The sequence below is a fragment of the Eurosta solidaginis genome, chromosome 1 (genome assembly GCF_040869045.1).
Source record: "Eurosta solidaginis isolate ZX-2024a chromosome 1, ASM4086904v1, whole genome shotgun sequence".
Classification (NCBI taxonomy): domain Eukaryota; kingdom Metazoa; phylum Arthropoda; class Insecta; order Diptera; family Tephritidae; genus Eurosta; species Eurosta solidaginis.
In genome coordinates, this window is record NC_090319.1 from 383147858 (window position 1) to 383168659 (window position 20802).

Here is a 20802-nt window from a genome sequence, read left to right on the forward strand (position 1 = left end):
TGTAGGCAGCTCCTTTTCACATGGTTGAAGGCGGCTTTCAAATCAATGAAGAGGTAATGTGTGTCAATTCTTTTTTTGCGAGTTTTTTCCAAGATTTTTCTGCAAAGTAAAAATCTGATCGATAGTAGATTTATCAGGCTTGAAGCCGGACTGAAAAGGTTCAATCAACGGATTCACAGTTGGCTTAAATTTTTCGCTCAATTCATAGCTCCGTAAGAAATTCATTCACATGCGAATCGGATAATTGATATTTACCATCATTAAACTGATTTAAATACGACTGATATGACATGCTCCCTCTTTAGCGCAAAATATCTCAAAGAAGAACACATGTATGCCTTTTATACACACACACACACAAGAACACTTGTATCAAATTTTCAGACGTTTATGCTTGGATTTTACAAACAAATTTTTAGGGTCGAGGACTCCGTTACGAACATAAAAAAGAAATTACAAAATAAGTGAAGTGAAAGGCAAATAAGCGGAAGTTCAGCACCTCAGTTTGTCCGGTGTTAAGTAAGCAAAGCGAAGACGTTATAATGTAACATTTTTTTATGGAAGCGCTAAGCAAGAATGGCTGAATGGCAAGAGCTCTTGCGTGAAGTATGTTAGAATGTGCGTGTGTGTGTGTCTGTTTGTGCTGATGAGTTGTGATTTAATCTGTCTGTTAGGATTTTTTACGCATTTCATATATATATGTGCGTGCGTCTGTCATTATATCTTTTCAGCACTTGTTATACCTTTCATTAACATGAAATGGTATATTAATTTTGGTCCGATGTTTGTAACGTTGAGAAATATAGAAGATAGACTCACCATTAAGTATACCGAATTGATCAGGGCGACGAACTGATTTGATATAGCCATGTCCGTCTGTCCGTCCGTCTGTCTGTTTGAACGCAAACTAGTCCCTCAAATTTTGAGATATGAAATTTGGCACAAGGATGTATTTTTGTATTATTTTAGACATTTGTCGGATCCGGTAGGATCGGACCACTATAACATATATCTCCCATAACCGATCGTTCAGATAAGACGATTTTGGTCATCCCTGCCGCAATTTAGAAAGTATAAACGTGAAACTCGGTGAGATATATTCTAATATATCATAGAAGATTTTCTGAAAAAATCACTTTGATCAGTGTCTAAGCTTTGGTGATTCGGCGGGCGAATAGGTTCTTTGCTATTATATTATTTAAGTGTACTGTGTGTTATTTTAGAGAGGGAGGTTGCTATGCACCTGCTACAACTTGTATTTATTCATTGGGGGCGAGCACTGGGGGCTCCAAGGTATTAGCTGCGGGTTTATTCTAATATATCATAGAAGATTTCATGAAACAATCATTTCGATCGGAGCTATATATAATATATATCCCATACAACCGATCGTTCAGATAAGGAGGTTTTCTGCCATTTTTTATTTTATATTTATCTTAAAAATCGTTTAGGTATGTACATCTGTTCACTACATATTCCTTATCTTATACATCCGATTATTTGGAGATTACGAACGGGATAAGATTATTGTTCAGCCCCATTCATGAAAGGTATGAAGTCTTCAGCACAGCCGAAGGCAGTCCCGTCCTTACTTGTTTTTTAGTTGCTAAAGCGTCGTTTTTTATTTATAATTTAACAGCAACAAAACAAACATTATTATGACACCTCCATATACACTTACACAACTCACACTTTATATGTATGTATATGCAATACCAAAAAACTTTTGTTTGTGTATTCATCATGATTCACAATACTTATAAATATATATACTTATTTTCCAAGCGTGTTTTTGTTTGCATTAACAATCCTGACACCCATTTAGCCTTTGAATTGCAAATCTGTCGCTTTTTAGAGGCCTTGTCGTACAGACAGTGAATATCTGCATGTGTGTGTGCTTTTAATTGAGAATTTAAAATGATTTGTTTATTCATGGAGCTTTTGTTGAAATTTTTGCCCTAAGCTGTTTTTCACATTTCTGCACACACATATTCATTATACCATACGCACACACATCATTTCATTTGTTGGCTGTGCGCCTATAAGTAGACTACGTCCGACTTATCTTGCTGCTTGCTGTTTGTTTGCTTCAATTCTAATGAGCGCTCATATTTTTCTAGCAATGGCTGGTGTTGCTAGTGCACATACATATATACCTACACACTTACAGCGGCGAACAGAATAATAGCAGTGGAATAAAATTCCTCAATTATTCATCAATTAAAAATGTTCTATGAAGTTTAAAACTAAAATTATGATGAGCAGTCTCTAAACCGTTTTCGAAAATACTCGAAAATTCGACACAATTTTATGAAAACTTCAAAATTTCTATTTGAAGCGTGCCTTGCACACAGAGTATATTAACTTTGATTGGATAACGGTTTGTTGACAGGTGTAAAGAAATGGAGATAGATATCGACTTCCATATATCAAAGTCATCAGTATCGAAAAAAAATTTGATTGAGCCATGTCCGTCCGTCCGTCCGCCCGTCCGTCCGTCCGTTAACATTATAACTTGAGTAAATATACAGATATCTTCACCAAATTTCCTACACGAGCTAATCTGGACCCAGAATAGATTGGTATTGAAAATGAGCGAAATCGGATGATAACCACGCCCACTTTTTACCTATATAACATTTTGGAAAACACAAAAAACCTGATTGTTTAGTAAATAATACACCTAGAATGTTGAAATTTGACATATGGACTGATATTGAGACTCTTGATAAAAATTTGAAAAATTTGTTTAAATGGGCGTTGCCCTGCCCACTTGTGATAACATCAATTTTACAAATATTATTAATCATATATCAAAAATCGTTAAACCTATCGTAACAAACTTCGGCAGAGGGGTTGCCTTTACTATAAGGAGCGCTTTGAAGAAAAATTAACGAAATCGGTTAAGGGCCACGCCCACTTTTAAATAAAAGATTTTTAAAAGGGTCGTGGACGAATAAAATAAACTATATCTTTGCAAAAAAGAGCTTTATATCAATGATATTTCATTTCCCAAGTGGATTTTTAACAATAAATAAAAAAAACTCCAAATTTTAAAAAATGGGCGTGGTAATGACGAAGCAATTTTCTATGTTTCGGGAGCCATAACTCGAAGAAAAAAAAACAGATCGTAATAAAATTGGGTACAAAAATTTTCCCTATAGCAGGAAATATTGCTAGAATAAATGAACGAGATCGGTTAAATACCACGCCCACTTTTATATAAAAGATTTTTGAAAGGGTCGTAGACGAAAATAATAAGCTGTATCTTAGCGAAAAAGAACTTAGTATCAATAGAATTTTACTTTCTAAATTGAATTATAATATTAAATTGGAAAACACTAAAATTTTTGAAAATGGTTGTGGCACCGCCCCTTTTATGACTAAGCAATTTTCTATGTTTCGGGAGCCATAACGCGAAGAAAAATTAACATATCGTAATGACATTGTGTACACATATTTTCCTTATAGTAGAAAATATTTCTAGTAAAAATGGACGGCATCGGTTAAAGACCACGGGAACAAGTTTAAAAGGGTCGTAGGCTAGAATAATAAGCTATAACTTAGAAAAAAAAGTGGTGTATCAATGATATTGGGGAGACTTTTTTTAAACGGGCGGTGCCACGTGTTATGTAGAAAAGTAATTTATCGGAAATGAAATGTACAATTCAAGCTCACGCTGAGTATATAATGTTCGGTTACACCCGAACTTATACTATGTTCAAACAGAAAAATAAATTGAGGAAATTTCGATTTGAATTGAGTGCTGTTCATACAACTCGATTTAGCTTACACAATAGTAATTTGATAGCTGGTTGGCTCATCTCTACAGCAAGAACATACCTTTGTTCAGACTGTCAAAATGTGCGTGTTGGTATTAGGCGAATGAAATGGAATGAAAACATAAAACTTTAAAATTTTTGTGTGTTGTAAGAAAATGTGTTCAATGTTTTGGTTTCATTTTGAGTTTGCCATTTTCTTTTGACAATCCCTACTCCAGTGAAATGAAAGACATAAAATCAGCTGATGAGATGAGCCAACCATATAGTTCAGCCGTGCGTAGCTGACGTTTAAATATACTCAATAAACACACTTTACAATGTTGCATTTGCAGTTTGAAACAATTTATTACGCAATTTTTTTTAAATTGGCAATTTATTATTACAATTTATTATATGACAAATTGCGTAATAAATTGCCCAAATAGTATAAATTGCCAATTTGGTGTGTGTTTGAACCTAGTATTAGACACCTTTTTCTTCAATATAAAAAAATCCCACTTTGTATAGCGGAAATTCGAAAGCACGCTTCGCTTATTGTCAAAAATCAATCCGATTTCTTAAAAAATCTTTAATTGTACTTTTCTGGACTAAAAATGATTGTGTTATAAAACTGCGTACTCAAATAATTCAGTGATTACCAAAGAAAAATTTAATTTTTCATAAAATTTTCTCGAATTTTCCGATGTTTTCGAAAACCAATGTTATTTCATTTGCTTCGTTTTAGTAACCAAATTAATAGAATAATTTTTCTGAAGATACCTTAAATAAAAGAGAATATTTTAATTGCCGAATTGTGATAAAAGTTGCCATTGCCATTTTTCTGCTCGTTGCTGTACATACCCGCATATTTATTACTGTTTTGATTCTCAGTGTTGATGCTATTCCCTTTTCTATCCTGTTTTCCACGTGCCACATTTGTTTTGTTATGTTTTGCTATTGTCGCTGCCTACTCGTGTTGCTTTTTTTTACACAACATTAATTGTTTTAGAACGCCAAAGCCACTCATTTACCTCTCGCTGCCTATTCAATCCCATTATGAAATTGCTACACACATAAATATGTATGTATGTGATCTGCATATCACTGAGTGTTTTATTATTTGTGCGCCTTTGTGTATGCTGTTGCTATTTCTTTGCTTTTGTTATTGTCAAATTGTCTGTCAACAAATTTGACATTTGGTGAGGAACGACAAAGAATTTTAGTCGCTTAAGGATTCTTCTTGTATACCATTTATGATTGCTTAAAAGCATCATCATCATCACTAATTGGCGATTAGCCGCCTAGGCGATTTGGCAGTTATGTAGCAAGTAACGCTTTAATTGAGGCCAATGGGAAGCTTGTAGTGATATAAAAGCTGTGTCTTTTTTCACATCTATATACGTTTACGCTTAAACTTTATATGAACTGCTAAGCGACAAACTTTAAATTTTTTGCTTGATTTCTATGTTGTCATTGTTTTCGTTGTTAATGTCGGTTCACAGTACCGATTCGATATAATTTTTGGGGAACTGGTTTTGATACAGGCAGCTTATTTTTGCGATGTTAAAAGTTTCTTCGATGTCAAAATAAAGATGGTACGTGCCGAGTCTTTTAATTAAAGTCTTATCCACTACTTCAGGAAGCGCTATAAACTGGGATGGCAGTCTTGTTGTTGTAGCAGTACTTCGCCACGTCCAATAGGTGCGACTACTCATCAATATCCTCTATCGGGAGTCCAAGGAAACTTGCAGCTTCAACAGGTGTGTGGCAGAGAGAAAGGATTGATAGAGGCGTTAGTTCGACATTGCAATTAGAAAGATAGTTGGTGTCATGTGGGGATAGGTTGCCAGCAGAACGGAGCTCGACGGGCACTTTCTTACACAGAGGTTCCACGCGTTTTGGTGGATTTCTCTGAGGACCTTTTGGTGCTCCTTTTCTTCATACGGCCAAGCTCTCAGGTGCCGTATTTCGCGGAGATGATTTCTTAACTCGCTGGGAGGCGGGCCCTCTTCAATCAGATCCCTGTTGGGATGCTCGCGTTACTTGGTATTCAGCAAAGACTGTTTGTCCAGCACTTCATTTCTCTCCCTAATGGGGTGTGCTCTGACCTCATTGTGTAGGTGCTGTTCTGGGGACATAAGAAGACAGCCCGTGGCGATTCTGAGAGCAGTGTTTTGGCAGGCCTCTATTTTCTTCCTGGTAGTAACTTTTTTGCTTGGCGAACATATCGGGGACGCGTGTCATGTAAGTAAGTAAGTAAGGGCCGTCCAATTACTTTTTTAGTGGTAATGATCGTCTCTTTATCTTTACCCCAAATGTTGTCGGCAGGAGACCTAAGGATTTTATTACTGCATTGTCGTTTATTTCATTACATAGCTTATCAATGGGTGGGCCAGGACCTGCAGACAATATCGCGTAGTCATCGACATAGGATGCAATTATTTGCCCTTCTGGTGGCGAGGGCAGCTTCGAATAAAGAAGATAATCAAGAGCGGGTACACCATCCCGAGGTACCCCTTCTTTAATTCTTCTGGTCTTAGATATTACGGTTCTGAATCGAACCGATGCCCGATGATCAGATAGATAGTTTGCAGTCCACCTTTTAAGACTAGGTGCAAGGAGGAACCCTTCGAAATATTGCAGTAAAGTGCCGTGGTTGACGGTATGAAAAGCGTTTGATAAGCCTAGTGCTATGATTACTGTGCTTTGGTGAGGTTTTTGCTTCAATCCGCTATTCATATGTATGCTGGTGGCGTTTAATGCGGTATTAGTGCTATGTAGTTTTCGAAAGCCATGCTGATGATTGGCAAGACGATGGTTTTCGGTGAAATAGGAAAGCAGAATGGCCTCGAGTGTCTTGGCTTCGGACGATAGAAGAGATATCGGACGATGTGATTCTCCTACGGCAGCTGGTTTCCCGAGCGTTAGTAGTGGAACCACCCTCGTAATTTTCCATTTTGAGGATTGACGAAGTGTTTAGGCCCAATACCTCACTTTTCCTGATTGGCGGCGCCCCTCCCTAACGTTTTAATCACATTTCCAGCCACCCACACTCTCACGTACGCATTAGAGTGCATGCATGCACATGAATGTGTTTCATACACATGCACGTGTGTGTGTGCAGGTTGTCAGCACCCATGCACATATTGTAGGGTGACTGTGTGCGTGACTTTCCCCTCCTTAAAAACCGGAGGACTTTTTCGCGGCTTAGCGGTTGTCATCAGCGGGTCAACTGGCCTCTTTTTCGATCGACCGCCAACTAGCACACATCGCCGAGGATCACCATCGTCATTTTCGATATTAAGGTAACATTATACCCCTTGTATATTTTCTTTCACTTGAATTAAATATTATTTTATAACGAGGAAAATCCTCTTGCGTTCTTTTATTTATTTTGAGTGAACCATCACACCATTCCCGAGATCAAACCGTGTGCGCCAACCCACTGATGGTTTCCGACGCACCCAGGCCGATCACGAAGGTTGACGAAGACAGGTTGAAGACATGTGATAATATATACATTTAGGAGATCTCAACATTGACTGCTAAGGTCCAATCAGTTGATAAGTTATGGGCTTTATTTCTTTGGTACTATATTCTGCTTTCGGGTGGAATCTCGATGAGTCACCCATATCGGCGAGCAGCTAAAGCTATTTGAAGTCGGCCGAACCTTCACTTCTATAAAATAAGCATTGGATTTTCTTCTTCGCATTAAAATAACTCGTAAAGCAGCCGTCATTATCAAAGCGGTGTTAAATATTTCATAGTAGCTGCTCTTTTTCTGAACTCTTTGCAAGAAATTCTGATATCCCGAACAGTTTTGGTGATATGGACTAAATTGGTAACCCAGATGGGCCAAAGTCTATTTGTACGCTACGATTGTCAAAACAGGATATAATATTGGTGGATGTGGTTATTGCCTACCTTTATGGCATACGGTTTCTGCCGCAACAGAGTCGGGTACACTACCCACTAAGCTAACAAACCATTTTGTTTTGAGGCTGAGCGGCGCGATTTGCAGGATCGCCTTTTTTGTGGATTCGGCAGAGTCATGCGCTTATCCAACCATATTTTGCATAGGAGTTGATGCATGCTCTTTACCAACTCTTCGCCATCATGCTTAAACCGCTCTGCGGGTTTTCCGGCATTATCTGGCGCTTGTGATTATTTAGCCCAGAAAGTGCCATTCTCGCTTCCGCCGGAATGCTTTTTCTATCACCGGCGATTGGAGTATGTGTTTGTATTCCCTCTCGCTAGTTAACAATGAGGAGAAGTGTTCCCTCCACAACTTGAGCACACTCTGAATGTCACTTACCAGGACACCATAATAAATCCTGCAGGAAAATGTCCCGGTCTTGAAACCTTCCGTCATCCGCCGGAATTTTTGGTAGAATTTTAGGGCATCATTCCTATATTACGCCTTCTTGCCCATTCAATTAAGATATAAGTATAAACTACTTTTAAAACAAAATATATATGAATTCCGAAAAGAGTATAAAAATTGCTTCCATTGGTTTTTTTTGTTTTAAGTCTTTGCTCTATTGTTAGATTTTAGAATCTAAAAACTTTTTATAGCTGCAGTTACTCTTGATATAAAGTTTTGCTTAGCTACACATTTAGTACACATGTATGTGTGCATGTATGTATATTAGGGCGGGTCGATTTAAAAATCGGTCATTGCTCTGTGAAAATCATATTCTAGGGATCAAAATAAGAAACTTTGCCGAAGGAACCATACCTCTAAAACGAATTCTGATGTCCCCCCCTTTGGGTCGAACTTTTGGGTAGGGGCAATTTCAATTCTACCTGCTGTGTCTTGTGGTGGCTTAAAAAAACAACACAAGCAATTTTACGATCTGCAATTGTGTCACAGTGATACCTTGGTTTTAAAAGGACGTTGTAAAAACGCTAATTTCTAATAATTTTTTTAATTTCTGTTCTATTACTAAGTTAAATTCATTTTTTCATTTACATATGTTCTGACTAAATAAATTTCTAAAGAGAAAAATAAACTCCAAAAAGAAAAAACATAGGCATTTCAAAGTGGGATTTTTCAAAATTTGCCCATACGACCCAAAGAGGGGACATCAGAATTCCTTTTAGAGGTATGGTTCCTTCGGCAAAATTTCTTATTTTGATCCCTAGAATATGATTTTCACAGAGCAATGGGTGATTGTTTTGCCTCCCCACAAATCGAACCGGCCTAATGCATATACTAAAATGATACCATCATAGAGTAATTAATATTCACATAACTGAAAAGTCAAACGAAAGCTAACGAAATTTCGTTTCTATTTTATTTTATTTCTTTCTAGAACTTTACCTTTTGCAAGAACACAAAATTAATTGGAAGCACAACAGACGTGAAGAAGAGTCAAGCACTAAAAGCATTACAAAAACAAAACATTGCAGTTGTAACCAAACCAAAAGTAAATCCTCCCCTTGCAGACGAATAAGCTACATATGCGCCAGGATGTGTCTGATGCTGCTGAAAATATTCAATGCAAAAGGTAAGTAATATATAATCTAAACTCAAAATACTATGAGCAGTACATAAATACACAAAATAATATACAAATGCAAGTGTGCGAATATATCTATATATACACACACACACATGTACATTTATTGCGTAATGCATCCTCAGTCACGTTTCTCTATGCCACATAACGTTTGCTTGTCACAACGAATTCCCATTGCCGGTTTCACAACGCACTTGTTGACATTAATAACAACTTGAGCTCAATTTCAGATTACATACGCAAATAAATGTGTATATTTAAATATGGCAGTAACTATATATATATCCAAAAAATAAAATAAAAATGTATGTGGGCGATAAAGCAAAAGAAACAAAACAAAAAAAAAGTGAATGAGAAATTTGTTTGGCTGCCACATGCATCATCTACAAAGTTGTTGCACGAATATGTTGCATGTGGCAAATGGCATGCTCCTGGCTGCCGGCTGCCGCAATTGTGGACTGCAGATGTTATGTTGCATCTACGCGCATAGTAACACATGCATGCATACAAATATACATAAGACTCTCGAGTCAAACTTGGAGTGGCACTAATTTTTGTGTTAACTCGTACTTGAGTGAGGCAGGCTGTTGTGGAGTGTAGTGCCTGTGTCTGCGGCACAATACACACATATTACCAAAAATGCAACAAAAGTTACATAAAAATAGTGCAAAAAAGGATTGTGCTTTACAAAATGTAAAATAAATGCTCAAAATTTTGCCAAAACTGTAGCAGTTCATGCATGAATACCAATTTGTAGCTAAAACAAGAGGATGCTAACTATAAAGTTGAAAATCCTTAACAATTGCACTGCGCCCTCTTTATTAGTGCCATTTAAGAAAATGAAGTGGATTTGTGGCAAATTGTGGGTAGATCCAGGTTAAAACAATTTTTGTTTCTTATATTTCAATAAAAGGTTTTTATTTTAATAGCGCATGAATGCAAACTGTTCTTGAGACTCTAGGGAGGTAAAGCGGACTGCAATGGTAGCAGATTTGCGTATTCGAAAATAGCGGAATAAGACCACTGTAGCTCCTTTCGATGCTTGTTTGAGTTTTCAGCATTAAATTTGTTCGTTGAGTAATTAGTCTTTAATTCAATTGTGAGAGTGTTTTCCTGAAGGGCTAGGCGCGGCACCTCAGAACCTTAATAGTCAATCGATTGAAAATACCTAAACATATAGTTCAGGTAAGCTGGCTTTCCTCACTATTCAAAAACAAGTTGATTGAAAAAATTATATAACTAACAAAAGCTCGCCCAGTGGCTCAAGTTCAACCAAAACACAGGTATCTCTATCAAAAACAAATGTGTCATAATAAATCGATAAGTCGTCGATAATAAATTGATAGCACTCCGATAAGAAATCGATAGCTTTTCGATGGATAACTTATAACTTTCAGATTTCCATATAAAATCGATAAATTTTCGATAACAAGCCTATAAAGTATTAGTAGCGCTCCGATAACAAGTATTTAATATTTCGATAGTAATTCGATACTTTTTTGTTCACATATCGATTACTTTTGGATAAATAGTCGATAACACGTCTATGAAAAATTTACAATGCAGGTTGTTTTTGTTGCTGTGGTGGAAAAGACACTCCCCGGAAGTTTTGGGGAGCGTTATCGATGTTGATGGCCCATATATTCGGTACGTTCCGGTAACAAGTACGCCCGAACATCTCGGAAACGACTTAAGTTGACCACATTGAACCTCCTGGGCCATCCCTCCGCCTCTCCTAACTTCATACGAAGCTTGCGATCGCCTCCTTAATATGTGTATGACACATTCATATTTGTAACAGGATTGCATTGCGATTATCAATCCCTTGAATCGCATGAGCTAATACTTTTTTTTGGAGATATCAAAGTCTTCTTTTTCTAAACGCGATTTCAAGTAAATTTCATGGCATTATGGCAGATTTGGGGGAAATATTACAAATTGATTCCGATTGCCGTAAATTTAAAACTCCTACTGATTTTTATTTAAATCATCCCATTTAAAAATAAGTGACAAACTTGGAATGCGCAGAAAACTTTTCTAACTCCAACAAAATATTAAAATGATTACTTTAAGTTACATTTCTTGCTCCCTCTTTGTCACAATCAAGCAAAAAATCTGCTACAGGTGCCCAACCGCCATTCCACCACTCAACCATCTGCCACTTCATTACGTGCAACCAGGCTAAGTCCTAAGCAGCGACTCGGCTTACCGCAAAATCCCAAGCATTTCATATTTTATCACACATAAGTACATTCTAGAAAATGTTATATACATACTTACATACATATTTGACATAAACTTATCCAACTCATTGTTATTGTTACCCTTGCTAATATTGTTGTTATTCTTATGCTTTTGTTTCATTTTAAGGTACCGCATACAAATCATCATTGTTGCTGCCGGTGTTGGCTCTACTTCTAGTCGTACTGCCATCACCACCAGCTGCCAAAGCCACAAGCGGCTTACGCGTGCCCACTTTCATGCAGGAACCACCGTCGCATCTTCTCTTTAGCAATGATACCGGTACACAGATAAGCTGTACAGCACATGGTAATCCGCCGCCGGTTGTATCGTGGGTGCTCAAGGACGGCACGCTAACAACACAAGTGCCAGGACTCAGGTGGGTACAAATATGTAGATATTGGAAGGAGGCGAATATTTAGCTACGGGTGTATATTGACTGAAGTATGTCGAGTGTGGATTAACTCGATTAAGGGTAATATTGTTGTGGCTGCCATAAAGCATGTGATTCCGAGAGAAGATGACAGAGAGAGAGAGGAAGGAAATGAATTTGAGAGTGTTACAAAAGCAAGAGCTAAAATAAATGTGCAAGAGTAAGGAAGGAAAGAAGCAAAGTGTTTTGTGGTAGTGGATATATTGAAGTTAATAAAGGGCAAATATATTTAGAGGCGCCTACAAAAGTTTCACTTGCATTGTGTATGCGTGTATGTGTGTGTTGTTGCATAAGTGTTGTCATCAGCATGTTTGGAAATTCGTGGCAAACTTCTCTGTTGCAACTTCAACACTTCAACTTTACATTAGCTTGTTTTGCAAAGTTTACTCTATATTTGTTGTTGTTACTTACTTTTCTTCGTATTATATACATCTAGTCGATTTGTGCTTTTCATTTTATAATTAAGATATAATAAATGATATGGTTGCGGTTGTTGGTAACGGGTTTTCTTGTAATTGTTGTTTGTTTTATTTTATGTTGCCACAATTATTTTATTTTGTTGTTGCTAAAGTTTATATATAGTTTTTAATTAGCGTTGCAAAACTTTGTTGCTGCTTTGACTAAATACACAATTATACCGGTTTGGAGACACACACTTAACGGCATTTCCACGCAGAGATCTGCAAATGATGCCATAACTTATATTCTCACCCTTGCGTATAAAAAATGTCCAGTTGTAGTATGTGTTCATCTAAAGTGCTTTTTGTTGCTGCACTTGTGGCTAATATGCAGGTAGTTTTTTTAATGTCCTTTTGTGTATCATCCTTAAAGTTAGTGGTATGTGGTATTCGCTAAATGAAGTGAATTGATTGCTCGGGCACCAGTTACCCACCTTATGTATATTTGAGGCTGGGTACTTCTCGTAGTCTTAAAAAAACAACACAACCAGATATCATACGTTTTACTACATAATATCTAGTCTGTATGATATTTAAGAAAGAAGAGGGGCTAACGCACGTAGATACTAGTAGGTATGTGCACTAACCTGGGTCGATTTGTATGGACGAAAATTAAACGATATCACGCCATCGATTTTTCGATAGGATTTGGGCTCAGGAAAAAAGTTCCACTACGCATACCCAAAAAAATAATTTTCGAGCCTGCAAAAAAAAAAAAAAAATGTCGAAAGAGTAAATTTTTCGACCAAAACACTCCCCAAAACCCAAAAAATATTTTTTTCTTCAAAAAACTGTTGTAAAAACGTTGGCGATAACAGTTTTTTGAAAAAAATATTATTTGGGTTGGGTTTGGTCGAAAAATTTACCCTTTCGTCATTTTTTTTGCAGGCTCGGAAATTATTTTTTTGGGTATGTGTAGTGGAACTTTTTTTCCTGAGCCCAAATCCTATCGAAAAATCAATGGCGCGATATCGGTTAATAAATCGACCCAGTCTTATGTGCACCCATCATATTTACGAAAACACCAGCATACAACGCAGGTGATACCAAGGGGTGTGTTATCCTTTCGTTCATTTCTCATTTGTATTTAAAAACTCACACTCAAACGACGCAATCACTTGAGTAACATCACATTAAACAGAGTCCTCGTTTCAAAATCTACCTTAAAGATGATAATGCTCGGGCGCCAGTTAACAAGCCCATGTATGTAGAAACTGTTCAGGTTTAACCAGTATATCCAGCTCACAATGCGGGTAATGTCAAAGAGTTTATAATACTTTGACCTTTTATTAAAAATCTTCTCGGGCGCCAGTTAACTTGATATAATAGCTTTGTGGAATATCAGATTTGAATAGCCCTTTTTTACGGGAATTTGTTTCAGTGGCTACCTCCTTGGGCCACTATCATTCATCGGTACTGTAATTCATACTCACCTTGAGGAACATCGTGTGAATAACTCTTTTTTTACCGATCTGCGTCTCAATAGGTTCCCGCTTGGACGCCAGTTAATGAGCAGATGAATGTGGCCTAGGAAAAATTATTTAAATAAAGTAATGAAATTAAGTGGTATGTTTATTCAACCCGCGGTTGTCTTATTTGTCACTTTTAATCCACCGGAATTAAGAGTGTTCTCAGTTTCAGTGAATTGGTGCTATATTTTTTTCTAGACCAAGGGTCTGCGTTCCATAGCACAACTGTGCCTTCACTACGCATGCGAAAGTGCAATTTCTTTCAAGTTTGGTAGACCCATGGTGCATTCATAGAAACGGTGTGGCAACTCGAATAAGAAAGTTTTGTCCATAAATATGAGCCAAGTAGAAGTAATCTCTGTCCCAAAAGAGGACCATTTGGACCACACGAAAATGCTACCGAAATATAACTGTGATTTAAATGTGATTTTATCAAAATATCAGTTAGTTGCACCAGTGGCTTCGAATCACCATGCGAACAATTTGCTGTTATATGAGCCCCTACCCTTCAAAAATCGTTGGATCATGTGGTCCACTCGTGTTATACTGGAGTACTCCATGTATTACTCTGATGTAATGCTGAGCTGGAGTATATGGTGTAGTCATGGGACATCGCAATATTAATTGGACCATGCATGGAGTACTTGCGATTTTTGCATGGTATAAGCATTTGATTTGTATAGCAACTAACCATCGCTCGTTAGCATAGTATTAGTCAATGCAGTCGTGATCCTCTATCTATAGTTTGATGTCACGAATAAAAATCGCTACAACTAAGAAGCCACAGTCATATAACACCTCGTTTCTACAAAATCACGATATATGCCAGCAGTACCAACTTCGCGTATAACTTTAACATTAATTTCGTCCCCTGCGTCGCGCAGTAAGCATTTAACTCGCTATCTAAATTTGTAGTTGCAACAATTGTCCAACCATCAACTGCCCCCTCGAGCTTTCCCTCCTTAGCACCTTTGGTGTTGTTTAAATTTTTTTCTAAACCACTGTCATTGTATTAGTTGCGTTAGTTTTTTAGTTTGTTTATGGTATCTGTGTAAGTGTGCGTGTGTTGCAACATGACCATATGTAGTAGCGTACAACAAGTTTTTTATGCTTTACATGCCACAAGTGCGCTTTGCATAATTTTTATTGTGTAAACACGATTTTGTTGTCATTATTTGTGCTACAATGGCTATTGCCATTTCTGTCTTTCTACCACCCTCCCCCTACTCCTTTCTCTAACATTGTTCACTCACTCTTTATCTATTTGATGTTGCTACTTTTTAGTTGGCAACAGTATATATTTTTTTGTCCCTTTGCTGTTGTTGCATATGCATTTGCTGTTTGTATTGTAGTTGTGGTTGGTGGAATGGACGTGCTAGTGGTCAGACCACTACCTCAATAAGAGTGTGGTTTCTTTTGTTTGCTTATGGCGAACATATTTGTGTCTTCTATAAATATATGTGTACATACATACATATATTCATGCATATTAAAATAATATGTTTCAGTAAGGAGGAAATCATGTTTGTACAAATTTAAATGACTTTGTGGTCAGCAGTGGCAATATAGATGACATTTTTCTTTGATGTAAATTGAAATTTATAATTAAGGTAGGATTGTGTCTGTGTATATTTTTAATGCAGGACTCCGCACTCACTCCCCAGGCGTACTTGTTTCCAATGTGTTGTTATTTAAAAGCAGAAGTTATACACATTTTTGGTTTTAGAAAATTAATATTTAGCTATATCTTTATTAAGTGTAGAGTTTTAACAAATCATACAGACTAAATATGATATGATAACATACCGAATAGTGTTTTAAAATAATAAATAAGAAGAGCTTTGCATATAAATATAGATATTTTATCCTTATCGCTGTCGGAATGGACGCGTTCCCGCGCACCACAGTTTGTGCTCATTGGTAGATTCGAAGCCACAGTCCCCCCAATTTGCTAGCTTTCAAATTGTATCGCAAAGACTGTAACATATAATTGATGTATAAAACTATAAATTGGATATCTTTCCGAGTATTGTAGAGGGTGGCATTAGCATTTTCGTTTTTTAAATGCTATGTTAAATAAACAAAATTTTTGTTTGTTTGTTGTTTGCTACCCTTCAAGGTTGCATATTCGGTCTTTCGATATTTTTGTCTTCATCACTTTTTAACGTTTAAGTATATTTTTTGTTTCAGGGTTATTTGAAGTTACCCGAATTAGCGAAGCTGTCTCGCCTTGAGTGCACATACGCCGAGGGGATGGAGTAAAATCGCCGCAACGTACAAAATATACTTTTTAAGAGGTTTAACAATTGTTCCTTGTTAATTAACATTTTTTTTTTTATTGAAAACGAAAGCATTTATCCTTATGGAAACAATATACAATTATGACAAAATTGAGTTTTACTTCACTTACATACGTTGCAGCAGCTCTAGAAATCCTATGCGGATGAATGGGGTCAGGAAGCTTCCGCAATTGGCATATATACTACGTCTTTAACGTTCGGTTGAAAACAAACCCACGATTGTGAAAGATGAACTCTGAATGAATTCTAAATCTTGCCTATTATTACCAAACTAAAATTGATCTCTTTGGCCTTCAAAACGCTCAAGAATATAATTATCCACATCAAAGTCATCCAGCAGGTTATATAATTTTGAATAATAAGTCGTCTGCCGATTCATCCGATTATATGACATTTTTTTAAATTCAAGCCCTTTTTTGTTGTGTGTGACCGTACTTCTTTCAATTATCATTCTCGCTTTCTTTCTTGGATGGCAAAGATCGAAGACTTTTATATGAACCTATTCTTGGATTTGACGAGGTACTTGATTTACATATGTAGGTATATATATGTATATATATAAAAAGAAGTGTACATTTTGGACCAGGGACCGATTTATTTTAAACTGTCGTATATATGGCTCGATTTGACTGAAATTTGGTATGTAGGTAGCGTTATATCTAGAATAAAATGTCGGATAATTTTTCTTCCGGGAAGTGGACCAGGATACATATTGGTGACTAGGGTCCCGAGAAATAGGACAAAAAGTGGACCCGGGCGCCCCTAGAATGTGTTTATACAATATGGATATCAAATAAAAGCTGTTGATGAGTGCTTTAGTACAGGGTAGTTTTCATACCTATTGATGACTAGGGTCTCGAGATATAGGCCAAAACGTGGAACCGGGCACCCCTGGAATGTGTGTAAGTAATTTTCATTGTGATATTCGATTTAGTCGCATCAACCTGGCAAAACTGATAAATATGCATGCGCAGCCGGAATAAAGACATGAATTAATAATACCCACATACCTATTTACATACGTCCTATTCGATTTGCCTGAATTTGGTATATAAATTTGCCTATATTAGTATTTGCTATGCTTTTTTCCGGGAAGTAGACCAGAGACGGACTGGAACTGGGATTAGGACTGGGACTGAGACTGAGACTCGGAGTGGGACTGGGACTGAGACTCGGAATGGGACTGGAACAAAATACATACCACCCTCTGGGACTGGCAATAAGATATGGAGAAGAATGAGAAAAACTTGAGAGAAGAGAAAAGAGAGAAGGAGACTGAGAAAGGGATAGAATGAGACGAAGATGCAGATAGATGAAGTGAAAAATACGGAGGGAGGAGTGAATACAAAGATTAGGAAAAAGTGTAGAGGGGCGAGGGAGAGTTAGACGAAAAAAGCTTATTAAAATGTATGCAGATATACAAATTTAGGGCAGAACAACGTCTGCCGAGTCTGCTAGTATATATATATATATATATCTTATGTACGTAAGTTTGTGAATGATCTCCTCCTAAACAACTGATCCGATTTGATTTGGGGATGCATTAGAATCACAACTTGGTCAAAAAAGTATTCGTACACTTTGCATTACGCAGTCTGCGCTTCTCGGACCCTATCCCGAATTATAAAACTCGTTGCTTATTGATTAACTTAAAATCATTGCAGGACAGGAGGACAATTTTATTGCTGTCGTTCGTTTTCGATTTGTTACGTGGGGTTTTTGATTGCCCTGTGCTCCTTGAGAGGGTTTTCATTAATATTCCGGCTAGAGCTCTTCGTGCTACTGAGTTTTTTTCATTATGGTGTTCTTAGGGCTCTTTATGCGCGGAATGCTCCAATTACTAGAGCCGTAATTGAGTTCAATAGATTTCTAAATTTTGTGAGATAGATTTTTCTTGTTCGGAAGATTGCTTTCTGAGTATTTTAAATACTTTTTATAAGTAAGGTAATTTATATTTACATTGTTAACTACTTTACACTTTTATAAATACCCTATCAGATTCTTTTTAAATGGATTAAATAAATAAATAAATAAAAGTGGAACAGGGACCGACCTACTCCAAAAAATCTTGTTTTTGGTGCGATTCGCTTAAAACTGAGTGAAGTGGAACCTCTAAGACAAAGATAATATTTGGGAGACTTTTCATTCCGGGAAGGGGACAAGGGCCGATCTTTTCTGAATTGAATAGTGCATAGTGCGATTTGCTTGAACTTTTGTGTAGGGGTACTTCCGTTACTTGCTCATTATCTGAGAAAAACTTATCTTTCCAGCAAGAGGAACAGAAACCGACCTATCAAATTTGTGGACGGAGAGTTTCTCATAGGCAGAAAAATCAGTTGGTATTATAATTTCTTGACAAATACTTTCAAGCAACGTCACGTCCTGCCGAAATGCAACTTTATCCCAATTGCTTTCTTATCCCATATACCCTGCAGTCAAAAGCCAAACTCAGCGAACATTCTCGTTCATTGACTAGAATTTTGTGGGCTCATTCATATCAGTAATTGTTTGAATAGTTCATTGGTTTGAGTTTTGAGGATAATTTGAAATTGATTTTTTATATTTTTGTGTTAAATTGGCAACTAAATGAATTTAAGCTAATTAAGCGATTTTCGGGTGATATTTCGACAAGAATAGAAATATTAAATTAATATATTAAGTGATAGGATGCTGGTGAGTGTACCGATTTCGATGGCTTTTATTATTTCTAAACAGAATTTCTGCACTGTTCTATTTTTAGAAGCAACAACAACTAACCATATTTGAATATCCTGAACAATATTTTCCTATAGAAAAGGAATAAAAATATATGTTTTCGCGGGTTCGAATCGAGCTCAAGGCCTAACAATAATTTTTTATCATTATTATTGTTATGATAAATTTTTTCTTAATTGAAAAAATTTTTAAATTAGAATAGAAGAAAGAAAAAATTTTAGACAACTGCCAAAGCTCGTTGTATAGATCCATTTCGGGAACTGCTAAATTCCTTCATCGGCAACGTTTAGGCGCCGCTGCGATGGCTGAATAGTTATAGCAGCGGCGCCTAAACGTTGCCGATGAAGGAATTTAGCAGTTCCCGAAATGGATCTATACAACGAGCTTTGGCAGTTGTCTAAAAAAAAAATTTTTTCTTTCTTCTATTCTAATTTAAAAATTTTTTCAATTAAGAAAAAATTTATCATAACAATAATAATGATAAAAAATTATTGTTAGGCCTTGAGCTCGATTCGAACCCGCGATCTTAAAATCAGTAGGCCGATATAACAACAAAAATTGTTAATATATGTTTTCTCTAGCCCACCCTAATATGTATCTATCTATAAAATAAGAAATATGAAGGACATATTAGGTTGAAAGAGCAAAAGAAAACATTATTTTAATAGATTAAAGTACTTAAAACCATACATGCAGACCTCCACTGACAACATGCTTTTGTGGGGGTGTCTGCAACATTCACGGTTACGCCCAACTATATTCTTTACAAATGACTAAGACTGAAGAAAAAATTATTTTGAACCATTCTAAGAGTGCACTTTCTAAATGTACTGAGATTACAATACATATGTACACACACACCTCGTATTTGTGATTGAAGACAGCTACATCCACACACACACACACACACATTAAAATGCTTCGATCCTCAAATGCGTGCGCGTGATTCAGACAAAAGCTGTAAGCCTTTTGCGTGGCGCTTTGGAAAGGATATATTTGATATCATATGCCTGTAGCTGTACTACGTTACTCGTCGTAATGCAACAAAAATAAACTTTAAAAGCTAAGAAGTGTTTGTTCTTGCAAGAAGAAGAAGAAGAACAAGTAAGGAAGGTTAAGTTCGGGTGTAACCGAACATTACATACTCAGTTGAGAGCTATGGTGACAACATAAGGGAAAATAGCCATGTAGGAAAATGAATAACCCTGGAATGTGTTTGTATGACATGTGTATCAAATGAAAGGTATTAAAGAGTATTTTATGAGGGAGTGGGCCATAGTTCTATAGGTGGACGCCATTTAGGGATATCGCCATAAAGGTGGATCAGGGTTGACTCTAGAATTTGTTTGTACGATATGGGTATCAAATGAAAGGGGTTAATGAACATTTTAAAAGGGAGTGGACCTTAGTTCTATAGGTGGACGCCTTTTCGAGATATCGCCATAAAGGTGGACCAGGGTGACTCTAGAATGCGTTTGTACGATATGGGTATCAAACGAAAGTTGTTAATGAGTATTTCAAAAGGGCGTGGGGCTTAGTTCTATAGGTGGACGCCTTTTCGAGATATCGCCATAAAAATGGACCAGGGGTGACTCTAGAATGTGTTTGTACGATATGGGTATAAAATTCAAGGTGTTAATGAGTATTTTAAAAGGGCGTGGGGCTTAGTTCTATAGGTGGACGCCTTTTCGAGATATCGGCATAAAGGTGGACCAGGGGTGACTCTAGAATGTGTTTGTAAGATATGGGTATCAAATGAAAGGTGTTAATTCGTATTTTAAAAGGGAGTGATCCTTAGTTCCATAGGTGGACGCCGTTTCGAGAAATCGCCATGAAGGTGGACCAGGGGTGACCCTAGGGTTTGTTTGTACGATATGGGTATCAAATGAAAGGGGTTAATGAG

At 36.8% G+C, this 20802-nt stretch overlaps 1 protein-coding gene across 7 annotated transcripts in view; it reads left to right on the top strand.

Annotated features, from left to right (window-relative positions):
- The window catches only part of Dscam3 (Down syndrome cell adhesion molecule 3), a 296098-nt gene that overhangs the window by 78698 nt on the left and 196598 nt on the right, over positions 1–20802 (top strand). For all 7 annotated transcript variants that reach the window (XM_067763262.1, XM_067763261.1, XM_067763263.1 and 4 more), the window contains exons 2-3: positions 9077–9271; positions 11654–11903. In XM_067763262.1, the coding sequence (XP_067619363.1) occupies positions 9235–9271; positions 11654–11903 (287 nt within the window). In that variant the 5' untranslated portion in view covers positions 9077–9234. The remainder of the gene's footprint in view (positions 1–9076; positions 9272–11653; positions 11904–20802) is intronic.